The sequence below is a fragment of the Sus scrofa genome, chromosome 17 (genome assembly GCF_000003025.6).
Source record: "Sus scrofa isolate TJ Tabasco breed Duroc chromosome 17, Sscrofa11.1, whole genome shotgun sequence".
Classification (NCBI taxonomy): domain Eukaryota; kingdom Metazoa; phylum Chordata; class Mammalia; order Artiodactyla; family Suidae; genus Sus; species Sus scrofa.
In genome coordinates, this window is record NC_010459.5 from 40,512,302 (window position 1) to 40,527,146 (window position 14,845).

General features: G+C 56.3%; 1 protein-coding gene across 8 annotated transcripts in view; it reads left to right on the forward strand.

Annotated features, from left to right (window-relative positions):
- SRC (SRC proto-oncogene, non-receptor tyrosine kinase) overlaps positions 1 to 12,561 on the forward strand; it is a 53,893-nt gene extending 41,332 nt beyond the window's left edge. For all 8 annotated transcript variants that reach the window (XM_021077973.1, XM_021077969.1, XM_021077972.1 and 5 more), the window contains 9 exons: positions 215 to 313; positions 486 to 589; positions 2,206 to 2,355; positions 3,774 to 3,929; positions 6,542 to 6,721; positions 7,638 to 7,714; positions 9,499 to 9,652; positions 9,813 to 9,944; positions 10,254 to 12,561. In XM_021077973.1, the coding sequence (XP_020933632.1) occupies positions 215 to 313; positions 486 to 589; positions 2,206 to 2,355; positions 3,774 to 3,929; positions 6,542 to 6,721; positions 7,638 to 7,714; positions 9,499 to 9,652; positions 9,813 to 9,944; positions 10,254 to 10,462 (1,261 nt within the window). In that variant the 3' untranslated portion in view covers positions 10,463 to 12,561. The remainder of the gene's footprint in view (positions 1 to 214; positions 314 to 485; positions 590 to 2,205; positions 2,356 to 3,773; positions 3,930 to 6,541; positions 6,722 to 7,637; positions 7,715 to 9,498; positions 9,653 to 9,812; positions 9,945 to 10,253) is intronic.

The following is a 14,845-nucleotide window of genomic DNA, read 5'->3' on the forward strand; positions in this document are numbered from 1 at the left end:
GGCATCTGGGATAGGGAGAGGAAGCACTCCAGGCCACCTCGGCCTGGCGGGCTGTGAGTGGCCTGATGCCACTGTTCCCTGCACCTCACTCAGCCTCAAGAGCCAACCCCCCTGACCCCACCCCTGCGCAACACCTGTGAAGACTGCAGACCTCGGGACCCATTGCTGATGGTTCCCTTCTTCCCCTTTGCTCCCTCCCTCTCCCTTTGCTCAGAGAGGGAGACTGGTGGCTGGCCCACTCACTCAGCACAGGACAGACGGGCTACATCCCCAGCAACTACGTGGCACCTTCCGACTCCATCCAAGCTGAGGAGTGAGTATTAACTCTGGCTTCCTGCTAGCTCACTGCCACTGCTGGGTCCGAGCTGCTCTCCTGGGCTGGAGTGGGAGGCTGACTGCCCGGGCCCAGCCAAATTCCAGGAAGAGGCACTGTAGGCGGGCAGAAGCCTGGACTACCAGCACCATCCTTCTTCCTCCCACGCCAGGTGGTACTTTGGCAAGATCACCAGACGCGAGTCAGAAAGGTTACTGCTCAATGCGGAGAACCCAAGAGGGACCTTCTTAGTGCGAGAAAGCGAAACCACGAAAGGTATGAGTGCTTCTGCTGGCCGGTGGGAACTGAGCCCTTTGTGGGTTATTTGATCTGGGTGTTGCAGAATAAATAGGAGTTTGGTATGTGGAGTCGGGTGGGAACAGCCCTCCAGCTGGAGAAAAGACAGGCTCAAAGGCAGGGAGGTACTTTTAAGGAGCACTGAGTTATCTGGGGTGGCCAGAGGTGCAGCAAAAGAGGCCAAGCTCTCTGGCTTTAGGTTCCTCAGATGAGGAACAGGTACAGGTCGTCAGGAGGTTTGATGGTCACAGAGCTATTCCCAGGGAGGGTGCTGAGGCAATGGGCCCTCTCCTTCCTCTTCTCCAGGGGCCTTGGGGGCTGGAATGGGTGCTGGGACCTGGCTTTGCCCTTCCTCCAACAGTCCTGGCCTCTGTTCCTCTGCAGTCCCTCCCCTCTGCCAGAGAATGATCACTCCCTTTCTCTCCAGCCCCTCTGCAAGTGGGTTGCAGACTTCCCCATCACCATGGCAACAAAGCTCCCGCTTCTGTGGGCCTGGGGCTCAGTAGGAGATGGGAAAGCAGAGCATCCATGTCATGTGTGTGCATTTATGAGCAGTTGTGTGGCCGTGCCATGCCATGTGTGGGTCCCAGCATGTGTGTGTGCACGGGGGGTGGAGTTGTCTGTGTGTTGCTGTGTGGGAGTGAATTGCTGTGGGTTTGTCCTTGGGGGTGTGGACATGTCTGCACAGGCAGCCACTGGACATGGGCATGGCTGTGAGTGTGCACATGTGTTCAGGGCTTGGCCTTAGACCCAGGCCTGTGGCTTCTACATGCACATGGCCTGGGCCATCTGCAGAAAGTCATAGTTGTCCCATGCAGGCTGTAGAGACCTAGGTACAGGTTCAAGTCCTTGCTGGGTGACCTGAGGCTAGCTGCTTTCCCTCTCTGGGCCTCATTTTCCCTTCTTTACACTGGAGATTGTAAGCCCACCCTGAGGATCGTCCAGGGGTTCTGTGGACTCAAAGGCAATAAACAGTAAGGGGGCCACCAGGGCTGGCCCAGCTTAGCCTTGGCAGCCTTCAGGCCACACCCAGCACATGGTCCCCTGCCCATGACCGCCCCAGCCTCAGCCAACCCCTGGCACCTGCCTGAGCCTGGAGTCTTCAGGAAGCGGCAGGGCATGGACAGTGCTTCCCTGGGTGGACCCGCAGATGGGAGGCAGTTAGACCAGGAACACACAGCCACTTGGGGCCTTTCCCGTTAGGCTCCCTGCAAACATTTATTGAGCACCTGCTGTGTACCAGGCCCCCTTATATGTGATCTCATCGAATCTTCCCAGCAGCCCTAGGAGTAGCCCCATTGTACAGAGGAGGAAACTGAGGCCCAGACACACCGCTGGGATGCACACCCGGGCTTCAGACATCTTGCCAAGACCAAGAGTGCATGAAAAGGCTCACCAGTCAGGTGCCCCTTTGTCACTTGGCCCTGGCCCTGTGGCCACCCCAGAGCCGGGGTGCTCAGAGACGGGCTGGACCAGACCTGGCTCTGCCTTGGTCTCCCTCACCTCCTGTGTCGGGCAGGTGCACTCAGAGCCATGGCCTGGGGCGGCAGGGGTGTCTGCGTGCTGGTCACGCTCCTCTCTGGCCGCCCCTGCAGGCGCCTACTGCCTCTCTGTGTCCGACTTCGACAACGCCAAGGGCCTCAATGTGAAGCACTACAAGATCCGCAAGCTGGACAGCGGCGGCTTCTACATCACCTCACGCACCCAGTTCAACAGCCTGCAGCAGCTGGTGGCCTACTACTCCAGTGAGTGTCGGGAGGCCTCCGGGGGGCCAGCTGGGCGCGGGCGAGACTCAGCCCTCCGAGGGTATGGGGGGCAGTCTTGGCCTGTCCTGGGAGCTGCAGACCCTGAGGTGGGGGGCTTTGGGGCCGACAAAGGCCAGGGCTTCTCTCACCCTGCGGATGTGGGCCCCCGTCTCGCACCCCCTTCTTCCTTTCCCCTTTCTCCCGCCTTCCATTCCCCTCCTCCCTCCCCCTCTTTCTTCCTTCTTTCCTCCCTAGGCCCCCTCCTCCCCGTCTCCCCCTACCCCCGCCCCTCCATCCTCCTTCTCTTCCCAGCAGCTGTCTGGTGAGGAGGGGGCTGCCTGGAGGAGTGAGCCGGGAAGGAGGGGGCATAGGCTGGTGTCATTTGTCTCTGCAGCCCTAGGACCGGTTAGAACCGGTTACCGGGAGACAAGGAGGGGGCGGCTAGATCGATCGAAGCAGAGAGGGGGAAAGAGCGTGGCAGGCGGGGAGCTCACGCGCAGGTGGCGGGCCCGGGCCTGGCCACGTGTGCAAGAATGTGGCTGAGCCGTGTGGATGTCCGGGGCTGCCCAGGAGGACTGACGTATAGTGGCCTGTGTGCTCCGCTGCGGGCAGATCTCCACGGGTGCTGTGTGTCTGAGGCTTCAGCGTGCAGGTGTGGCCTTTGCTGAGAGCGCCAGCTTCCCCTCCTTTGTCAGCTGGGCCTCCAACTCCCTCCAGGAGCTGCCACCCCATTCCATCCCCTGGGCCACCACTCTTGGGTTCACTCTGAGCCCTGTTCCCCCAGATCGAAACCCTCCAGGGGTGACCTTGGAGTTTGAAACCCCCACATGGAACTCTGAGGCCTTAAGTGGTCTAACCCAGCTGGCCTCCCTGCCTTACCTGGGGCCTCCTTCCCCCACTCACTCGCCTGAAGCCCACGGCCTCCTTTCGGCTCCTCCAACCCTGTGGCTTATTCCTCCTCAGGGCCTATTCCCTAGTCAACTGCTCATCCTCTGCAGATCTAAGCCGAGACACCTCTTCCTCTAGGAAGCCTTCCAGGATTCCACCCAGCCCTCCTGCTATTGCATGCACAGCTCCCTTCTGTCACTCTCATGATCCTGGGAGGGGATTAAGGGAAGTTGGGTGCCACCCTGGACTGTGAGCTCCCTGAGGACAGGGTTCCACTGGACTTGTCCCCCACTGGCTCCCTGGCACCTGCCCAGGTAGCCACCCCTTAAAGTCTGATGAATGAATGAATGCCTCAGGGAGCAGGCGTATGAGGCAGCATGGGCCTGTGTCGGGGAGGGTGTGTACACACAGGTGTGTCCACCTGGTCTGGAGGGCATCATGGATGTCCCCAAAGCCTGTATGCACTGTGGAACCCAAAGGCCCCGGGGCGCTTGCCTGGCCTGAACTTCACCTCCTGCCTCTGTCTTCAGAACACGCAGATGGCCTGTGCCACCGCCTCACCACTGTGTGCCCCACGTCCAAGCCGCAGACTCAGGGCCTGGCCAAGGATGCCTGGGAGATCCCCCGGGAGTCGCTGCGGCTGGAGGTCAAGCTGGGCCAGGGCTGCTTTGGAGAGGTGTGGATGGGTAAGTCCTTGCCCCTGTCCCCGCAGGGGGGGCTTTGAGAACCAGTGTAGTCTCTGCAGCAGCTCAAGACCTCATTAGTTCTCCCAGCCTTCACCTTCATGAGTCTCAGCACCTCTGCTGAACAGTGGGCCCCGTTTTCAATATGGGTGACTGGCAGCAAGCTGGGGTGTAAACTGCCCCCCTCCACAGACCGTGGCACCTGCTTGGGGCGGGGCATCGTGACTCCTCAGTGACTCGCCGTGTAGTCTGGGCCAGGTGGGTGGCTTCACTCTGAACCTCGATCTTCCCAGCTGTAAAATGGGGCTGGTGATAGCAGGACCCACCAGTGGGGCTGAGAGAATGCTGGCCCCGCGTGCGTCTGTATGTTCGCTCTCCGCTGTGGGACAAGAAGCCTCAGTTCACGTGAGGAGCGCTGGGAAGTGCCGGGTTTGGAGTATTCCAGGCCTGGGAACAATCTCCTGTCTAACTCTGGACAAATGGCAAACCCGTCCCTGCAAACACACATCTCGCAGCCCCGACAAAACCCAGACTCTCTTCTGCTGACTGGTTTCTTTTGACACGGTTCAGGGTGAGGGAGGCAGGGTAGTGAGCCTGCGTCCAGCGGAGGGATCGCCTGTGCAGGTCCCAAGGTCGCTCCACCTGAGCCGCAGTATTCGCTTGACATCACTGCCTCCACTTTCCTCCCTTCAGAGGAAGAGGTGGTGGAGGAGAGCAGGGGGTTCCTGGGTGGCAGGCACCGCAGGGGCAAAGGCCTGCCGGCTGGAGGTCCAGCAGAGTCAGGAAACGGGAGGTGTTGGCGGGAGAGGGGCCGGGGTGAAGAAGCCAGCTTCTAGGCACAGACATGTGAGCAAACCCTGAGACATCCACAGCATCAGCTGTTCTGGTGGCTGCAGACCTGCTTCCTGGCTTGGGCATGAGTGAGGCCAGAGGAGGAGGCTCTCGTTCCTCCCTGGATGATCCAGGTTCACTAGTGAATCCCCAGATGGCCTGTGTCTGGAGGGCCACAGACATGGGCTGGGCCCCAATCCACAGATGGAGGCCAGGACAGGAAGGGGTAGGTAGGCTCAAGGCCGCTCAAGGAGCCTCAGGCCTGCCTCGGAGAAAAACTCAGATTAAATGCACTGGTTTAGAACAGCTTCCCCTGAGGCCTCACAATTTAAAAGCCCGGAGTTCCTGCTATGGTGCAATGGGATTGGCAGCGTCTCTACAGCGGCCAGAATGCAGATTCGATCCCTGGCATTGGGTTAAGGAGCCGGTGTTGCTGAGGCTGCAGCTTGGTTCCTTTTTTTAAAGCTTTTTAGGCCAGCACCTGCGGCATATAGAAGGTCCTGAGCTAGGGGTCGAATCGGATCTGCAGCCTCCTGCCTACATCACAGCTGGAGCAATGCGGGATCTGAGCTGCATCTGTGACCTACACCACAGCTCATGACAATGCTGGATCCTTAATGGCAATGCCAGGGCCAGGGATTAAACCTGCATTCTCATGGGCACTACTTGGGTTTGTTTTCACTGAGCCACAGTGGGCACTCCTCGGCTTGGTTATGATCGCTGGCCCGGGAACTCCATATGCTGTGGGGTGGCCAAAAAAGAAAAAAACACTCCCCCCTAAAAAAAACACACCAAATGATAATAATAAAATGGCAGTCGCTGCTGTTATAACTGTGTCCTCACAATGAACTTGGTCTAGTGGTTAAAATATCGTTTAATCCTCACACAGCCCTGCAGGTGGATACTATAGCGTCCCCATGTTCCAGAGGAGAAAATTGAGGCTCAGAGAAGGGAACTGACTTGCCTATAGTCCCACTGCTGGGCAGGAGGCAGAGGTGGGAGCCAAACTTGGTGCAAAGTCTTCCTTTTGGGGGGAGTGTGTCTTGATACCAGCTCTTGCTCTCCTGGCCTTGCCTTGAGACCAGCTCAGCCCCCACCTCAGCCCCACCATTACACATTCCAAATTTGCTAAAGCTTGAGGCACCTTTGATGTGTGACCCAGAGGGAACGTGACCACCCAGGAGAGAGCAATTGAGTTGGAACCATGTCTCCCAACTCTCAGAAGAACGTGCTGCCTTGGGGACGTTTCTCATAATCAGAGTCCTAACCACAGCTACTATTTCTTGAACATGTACCAGAAACTCATTTAATCTTTGGGCAGACCTGTGAAAAGCGTCCTGCCATTATGCCCATTTTGCAGATGGGGAAACTGAGGCTCAGAAAAGGGCTGGGCTGGAGTTCCCACTGTAGCTCAGTGGAAACCACCCTGACTAGGATCCATGAGGATGCAGGTTCGATCCCTGGCCTTGCTCAGTGGGTTAAGGATCCGGCATTGCCGTGAGCTGTGATGTAGGTCACAGACATGGCTTGGATCCTGCATTGCTGTGGCTGTGGCATAGGCTGGCAGCTGCTTCTCCAATTCCATCCCTACCCCGGGATCTTCCATATGCCGTGAGTGTGGCCTTAAAAAAAGAGGCGGGGGGGTGGATGCTGGGCCTTGGCTGGACTTGGCACATGGCTAGGGAGGCCAGAGCTAAACTTGGCATCCAGGAAGGCAGATCCTGGTCCCCTATGAGACGGGCATGGGGGTCTTCCACTGAGACAGCTCCCCCCTTTCCATACAGGGACCTGGAATGGCACCACTAGGGTAGCCATCAAAACCCTGAAGCCTGGCACGATGTCTCCGGAGGCCTTCCTGCAGGAGGCCCAGGTCATGAAGAAACTGAGGCATGAGAAGCTGGTGCAGCTGTACGCGGTGGTGTCGGAGGAGCCCATCTACATCGTCACGGAATACATGAGCAAGGGTGAGGCCCTCGTGGCGGCGCGGAGACGCGGGCAGCCCCTCGCTGGGGTCCTCACCAAAGGGCAGGTGGGACGCGCTTCGGGCAGGTGTAGCGTGTCTGTCTTTAAATGTGGAAGGGAAAGAATCAACTTCCCATGTCAGTGGAAGGTTAAACCAAAGAGTGCCTTTCTTGTTTCGTTTTGTTTTTAAGTGATCTCCCACAATGCACCTGGTATCCCCGCTTTTGCTGGTTTTCTAAAGCTGTGGGCTATTCCAGGCTTGGGAGGAGAACTCCCCCGATCCTCCAAGCTGAGCTACATTTGGGTCAAGTTCCTGGCTTGACCTTTACTTAGTTTTAAATTTAACTTTTTTTTTTTCAAAATTCCACTTTTTGGAGGTATGATTTACATATGATGAAGTACACCCGTTTTAGGCATCCAGTTCAGTGCATTTTAACAATTGGATACACCGTGCCTCTCTTAGAACAATCAAGATCTAGAGCTCCATCACCCCCAGAAAGCACCCTTGTACCCTCCAGAGACAGCACCATCTGGCCTCAAACCCAGACAAGCCACTGATGGGCTTTCTGCTTCACAGATTTGTTTCATAGAGTTTCATATATGTAAATCTTTTACATCCAAGGGTTTTCCTTCTTGCGCTGCGTATCAGTAGTTCGTTCCTTTTTTATTGCTGAATAGTATTCCTTATATGGCTGTGCCCCAATGCTGTTTGCCTGGAGGTCCACCTTTGGTTGTTTTCCATCCTGCTTGCCTTTTCAAGAGGGACAAACAAAGGCTTTATTCAGAGATGGGTTTACATAAAATCTGCAGTGCGGTTAAAGCAAGCCCAGCCTGCCCCGGTGAACAGCGTCTGGGAATCACTGCTTCCTGGCTCAGGGGGAACAGCGTTGGGGCTAGAGCCACTTTCTTTCTGCCCAGGGAGTTTGCTGGACTTTCTCAAGGGTGAGACGGGCAAGTACCTGCGACTGCCTCAGCTGGTGGACATGGCTGCTCAGGTGAGTTTGCCCCTCCTGCCTCCCACACCTGGCCTCGAGTGCGCCGACCTGGTCAGCCAGTTCTGGATTCTTGAGTGCCCCCTCCAGGAAGCTTGCCTTGATTGCTCCCACACTTGCTGACCTCACCACATGTATTCCTGGTACCACTTTAGATGCTGTGTGGTGGCTCTGGGCAGAGGAAAGAGCCCTTACCTGGGCATCAGGAGTCACTGACTTACTGTGGAACCTCAGGCCTCAGTTTTCTTCTGTCTGAAAGTCATTCAGTCACTCAACAGACATGTATTAATATTTGCTTGCTGTAGGTACTACTCAACAACTACTTTTTAAAATTTTTATTTCTTGGAGTTCCCGTCATGGCGCAGTGGTTAACGAATCTGACTAGGAACCATGAGGTTGCAGGTTTGATCCCTGGCCTTGCTCAGTGGGTTAAGGATCCGGTGTTACCATGAGCTGTGGTGTAGGTCACAGACGCGGCTCGGATCCCGAGTTGCTGTGGCTCTGGTGTAGGCTGGTGGTTATGGCTCCGATTAGACCCCTAGCCTGGGAACCTCCATATGCTGTGGGAAGCGGCCCTAGAAAAGGCAAAAAGGCAAAAAAATAAAATTAAAATTAAAAAAAATAAAATTTTTATTTCTTTTTTTTTTCTTTCTTTTTTTAAAAATCTTTTTAGGGCTGCACCTGCAGCATATAGAGGTTCCCAGGCTAGGGGTTGACTCAGAGCTATAGCCTCTGGCCTATGCCACAACCACAGCAACGCCAGATCTGAGTTGCCTCTACAACCCGCAGCACAGCTCACGGCAATGCCAGGTCCTTAACCCATTGAACAAGGCCAGGGATCAAACCTGTGTCCTCATGGATACTAGTCAGATTCGTTTCGCAGTGCCAAGATGGGAACTTTATTGTTTGTTTCTTTTCTGTTTTTTTCTTTTCTTTAGAGCTACACCTGCAGCATATGGAAGTTCCCAGGCTAGGGGTGGAAATGGAGCTACAGCTGCTGGCCTATACCACAGCCACAGCAACACCAGATCTGAGCTGCATCTGTGACCTATGCTGTAGCTTGTGTCAACACCAGATTCTTTAACCCATTGAGCGAGGCCAGGGATGGAATCCACACCCTCATGGATACTAGGTGGATTCTTAACCCACTGAGCCACAACGGGAACTCCATATTTTGTATTTCTGGGCCAGGGATTGAAACCAAGCCACAGGTTTGACCTATGTTGCAACCGAAGCAATGCTGGATCCTTTAACCCACTATGTGGGGCCAGGGATTGACCCTGCACCTCTGCAGCGACTCGGGCTGCTGTAGTTGGGTTCTTAACCCATTGTGCCACAGTGGGAACTCCAGCAGCTAGTTTTTATTTAATCCTTATCACAATCAGGGGAGATAGGGATGGCCATTATTCCATTTAACAGATGAGAAAACTGAGGCTCAGGGAAGAGACTTGGGACAACAGGCAGGAGCTGGCACTCATCTGCATCTCTGGGGGCATCTGGGGCCTCTTTTTCATGGTCACTCCACTTTCCTGGCTGCATCTGGTCTTGGGCCTCTCCTTTACCCTTTGCCCTTTCCCCTGTGCTACACCCCCACCTGGTGCTGGTCCTGCTTTTTGTGCCAACAGTATTTATTGTAAACTGACTTCATTGCCTGAAGACCTGGGAAGGGCAGGGTATTTGGTTGTCTGTCCACCCCTGGGGATGGCCCCACCCCTGGGTACATGCCCTGTGACCTGGGAAGGGCACAGGGTCGCCCCTGAACCAGGCTCGCGGGGTTCTGCCTGCAGATCGCCTCGGGCATGGCCTACGTGGAGCGGATGAACTATGTCCACCGAGACCTCCGTGCTGCCAACATCCTGGTTGGAGAGAACCTCGCGTGCAAAGTGGCCGACTTCGGGCTGGCTCGGCTCATCGAAGACAATGAGTACACAGCTCGGCAAGGTGGGCAGGGTCCCGGCAGTGCCGTGTGGCCATAGGGAGTCAGGCTCCTGCTCTGAGCCTCAGTTTCCTCCTCTGTCAAGTGGGGATGAGAATGGTTCCTACCTGGCAGAGTGATCAGGACGTTCTCCTGAGCTTCTCCTGACCCTACCTGCCTCTGCAGGTGCCAAATTCCCCATCAAGTGGACGGCTCCAGAAGCTGCCCTCTATGGCCGGTTCACCATCAAGTCCGACGTGTGGTCCTTTGGGATCCTGCTGACGGAGCTCACAACCAAGGGACGGGTGCCCTACCCTGGTAAGAGGGCGCCTAGCAGCCCATCTTTGGTCCTTCTGCCCCTGCCCTGGGGCCCCTCTGCTCAGGTGACCTCGGGCAAGTCACAGCCCCTCCCGGGCCTCAGTTTCCCCATCTGTATAACCAAGAGGTGGAACATCTGATCTTAGGCTCTCTTTTTGTTCAGGGCTCCCAGCCCAAGGCCAGCTCCCTTCCCCATGGTCACGGCCACCCTGTCCTAGGCAGGAAGCCATCTCTGTTGTCCCTGTCCGCTTCCCCCCGCCCCACTTTTCTCACCGCAGCCAGCCGCTTCACGCCTCCCTCCGCCCACAGGGATGGTGAACCGCGAGGTGCTGGACCAGGTGGAGCGGGGCTACCGGATGCCCTGTCCGCCTGAGTGTCCCGAGTCTCTGCATGACCTCATGTGCCAGTGCTGGCGGAAGGACCCGGAGGAACGGCCCACCTTCGAGTACCTGCAGGCCTTCCTGGAGGACTACTTCACGTCCACCGAGCCCCAGTACCAGCCCGGAGAGAACCTATAGGGTACAGGCTACAGGGCCAGACTGCCTTCTCAGCTTGGATCCTGGGTTGGGTGGCCCCTGACATGGGGTCTCGCCTCCCTCTGCCTGCCCGCCATTGATCCTCTCTGAGGGGCCAAGGACAAGGCCCCTCCGTCTTTTGTGGCATGGAAGGGCTTGGGGCCCCGGGCAGCCCTGGGGGCGGGGTCTGAGGCTGGCGCAGTGACTGTGTCCGGGCCTCCGCCCAGCCACCCGCCTTCTCCCTGCACGCCCTCCCTGAGCTCTGCGCATCTCAGCAGGAGGAACTGGGAAGAAGGGCTGGGGCTGAGGGCGCCCTTTTCTTAGCCTCGCCCTAATCCACACACTGGCTCCTTCCCACTTCCACGCCTCTCCCAGGTCTGTCTGCAGAGCTGGCCCAAGAGCCTTTCCAAAGAGGAGTGATGGGCCCCTGGCCCTTGGCCTACCTGCCACCCTACTTGCCGTCCATTTCTGAAAGACCCGTTGGTGGAGGCCACTGGGTCCAGACCCCTGTGCTGTGGCTCCCAGGCTGGGCGGCCCAAGGCCTAGCTGGACGTGATGATGGTGGGTGGGGTGGACCCCCCCAACCCTGCCCTCCTTAGACATGAGGGATCCTCAGAGATCATCAACTCCTTGTCCCTGTATTACCCCTGGAGAAACTGAGTCCAGAGAGGGGATGTGACTTGTCCAAGGCTACAGAGCAGTTCACGGTTGAGGCGGGATTGGAACCCGGTGCTCCCTCTGTCTTCCTCAGGAACCAGCGAGATTGTCCTTGGAGGCATCGTGGACAGACTGGGGCAGCCCAGGAGACAAGGGGCCTGAGGATGGGTTAGAGAGAGCAGAGAGATTCGTGTTGCCACTGCTTGCTCAGTGGGGCTGTTGTGGGGGTGGGGAGTGGAGGTGGATAGAGGGCTGAGCTAGAAATGAAGGGCGATGGCTCAAAGATAAGGAGGCAGATTTCAATCAGAATGTGGGTGGTTTTTTACCTTCAGAGCTAGCCAACCATGAAAGGGAGTGAGCTCACAGGCTCTGGAGGCAATCAAGCAGAAGTAGAAGATCCAAGTGGTTGGGAGGCCTTGGCCTCAGGAAGGAACCCCTGGTCCTCCTTCCCCCAATTCGTCCTGTGTCATTTCAATGCCTGGCCCCTGCTCTTCTCCCCAAGTTGGCACCCCTTAACTCGTGCATAGGAAAGGAGTGCCTGTGCTGGGATGAGAGAGGACCGGGGTGTCTATTAATGTGCACCAGGTCTGGCCCTGTGCCCTTGGGCAGCCCCTGCTTCCTCTCTGGATTGCAGTGTCTGTCTCCATATGTGGCCATGGCACTGCCACTGCTCTGCAACTGCTCCACTCCTGTCCAGATCCTGTGGCCTGGCGCCACGTGGTGAGGCCAGCCCGTGGTATGAAGGGTTGGTGTTTTGGCCCTAGTTCTGCCGTGCAGCCTTGGGAATATCTGGTGGCTTCTCCCCGGGCCTCAGTGTGCCCTTCCTAAAAGGGGCAGCTGACAATTTGTAGGCATTGTGCCAAGGGCCCTTGTGTGCGTGTACGTGTGTGTGTGTGCGTGTGCGTGTGTGTGTGTGCGTGTGCTCCATGTGTGTGTCCATATTTAACATGTAAAAATGCCCCCTGCTCTGTTCCCCAGACATGTTGTACATTTCACCCGCAGCCCCCACCACCCCCATCATAGCAATAACACTCCCGCTGCCAGGGGTTCTCGAGCCAGCCAGGCCCTGCCAGTGGGGAAGGAGGCCAAGCGGTGCCTGCCTATGAAATTTCAACTTTTTCTTTCATACATGTTTATTACCCGAGTCTTCTCCTGTCCGCCCTGGTCAAATCTGGGCTCACTTACCCCGGCGTGATCTCAAATGCTGTTCCGACTGCCCAGCACCCTTTGTATAAGGTGTCCTAATACGGTCCCTTTTTTTAAAAAAACAGTGTTTTGTAGATTTCAGATGACTATGCAGAGGCCTAGGGGACCCCCCGGCTCTGGGCAGGGCCTGGGGGAGTCCCACATTCCACAGCCCAGGCCTGGGGGGGGAGGGGGGTTTGGAATTGGTTGTAAATACTTTGCATATTGTCTGATTAAACACAAACAGACCTCAGAATTTGGCCAGTGGTTTCTTGAGTATCTGTTGTGTGCTGGAGAGAGAGGGGCGGGGAGGTGAGGGACAGACTGTGGTCAGAGGGGTCTTTGCAGGCAGCACTGGAGCTGGAGGGCTTGCGGGGAGGGGGGAGGGGAGATCAAAATCAAGGCGTTTTTCTGTTTACTGTTAATATCACGAGCCAGATACCACAGTGTCTGGGTAAGAATGGACACGGGAGACCCTGTGAGTGTGCATGTGTCTGGGGCACAGAGACAGGAGCATGGTATGCGTTTAGGCTCGTGGGAGTGTGTGCCTTTGTGTTCACGTGGGTGTGTATGGGTCTCTGCTCATGGGTGTCTGTGTTGGTGTGTGGACATGTGTCCAGGTGGTCTGTGAGTCTGGGCTCCTGCGGGTGTATGCCCCGATGTATGAACCTATTTTTTTCTGTCTCTATGTGCAGGGATTTGTGTGTACTGTGTACACACCACTCCAAGTGGTTCTGCCTGAACCTTCAGCCTCCCCGGGGCCTTGGGTCCGATGCGTATGGCCGGACTCTGCTCATTTGCGTGGGGAACCGCGTATGTCTTCAGGGATGCGTGTGGGCTCAGGGTGTGCACAGGCCACTCCTACCAGGTCCCACATGTGCCTGGGAGCGCAGGGACACTGCGAGCAGCCCGGGACCCAGCCCTGGTGGGGACAGAGCGCTGGCCTGCGCTGCAGTGACGGGTAGGGAGTGCGCCTGCGTGGTGCTGGGTGCTGGGAGGCCGGTGGAGCCGGGAGGCCCCCCAGCCCCCTTTCCATCTCTCGGCGGCAGCGTGGCTCGCCCTGTGATTCAGTGTGTATGCCTCTTTTTGTGTCTCTCTCTGCCTTTGTCTCTCGTTCTTTGTCTGGCTTTGCTTCACAAGCTCTCCCTGACTCTGGCCCAGGTTCTCTGGACAATTTTTTGTTTCTTTTCTCTTCCCTAAACCTCCTTCCTCCTACTTCTCTGTCTTTCTCTGTGTGTCTCAGTGCTGCTTCTGGTTTTCTGTCTCTGTTTCTATATGTGTCTGTTTCTCACTTTTGCTAGTTTCTCTTTCTCTGTGCCTTGCTGCTGTCTCTGTTTTTCAAGTCTCTCTTTCTCTCTGTGTGTCTCAGATTTTTTTTTTTCTCCTTACCAAGCTTTCTGGCCTCTTATTCTCCCCGGGCCCTCCCACACAGCCGAGCCTTTGCCCAGGCTGTTCCCAAAACTGAGAATGCCTTTCTTTCCTCTCTGCAGCCTGACAAACTCCTATTCATCCTTCAAAACACATCTATGAGCCCCATAGACCACCTCTGGGAGGTTTTCCATGACCCCCCCGGAACTTAAAAAGGTTGTCACGTAACAGAGGTTCACGCGGCTCCATCACTAGAATGAGAGCTTGAGGGGCTGGGGAAATTCTGCCCGATGCACCCAGATGTGGCCCATGGGGTGCTGCCTGGTCAGGGAAGGGAGGCAGAAGTTTGCTGTGTCTCTGGCTCCTTCTCTGGTTTTGACTCCCTCACTCTGGGCCTCTGTCAGGTTTGCTTTTTGCTCGACTCTTCGAGAGAGAGACGGAGTGAAGAGGTGAGAGCAGCGTCCACCCGGCTGGGACCGCCATCTCACGGCCTTTCTGCTGGCTCCTCCCTCTGCTGCCCTGTTCAGTTTCCAGCCCACGGCAGGGGATTGGAGACACGGAGACCTCCTTGTCCCCTCCACCTGCCCTTCCAGGTTTCAATGTTTTTTTTTCTTATTCTGCATGCATTTTTCCTTTTTGAGAAAAATGAGATGTTGGCTCCCGTGGAGAAAAAGTAATATATATAAATATATTTCTTATAGCAGAGGAGGAAAGATACAGAAAAGCACATAAAAAAGACGGTCATTTGTGCTCTCTACCCGCCCCTCCCACCTAGAGAGGTTGGGACATGTTTCTGGGGTGTGTGTCCATCTGGGTCTGTTGCCTCTTCTCTGCCCACTGGCCTCCGTGTCTGTCTCTGTCTCTCCATCCTCTGGCCCACAGACACGGGCTCTCCCTCTGGACTGCCAGTCTCTTGGTTCTTTGAGACATTCATTCGTAAAACTTGTTCCAAAGAGGAAACCGCCACCCCCCACCCCCCACGGCCCCTGCGGCTTTGTGACTGCACGTGCCTCCCTGTGTATCTGTGTGAGTCCCCTGTGCTGGCTCTGTCTTTCTCAGCCCCTTCCCTGCCTCCCTTTCTCTACAGTTTCACTGACCTCCCTTCCAGGAATTGCGGTTCCTCGGTGTGTAATGTGTGCGTGTGCGGTGTGCGTGGCGTGTGGAGCATGTGGGTGT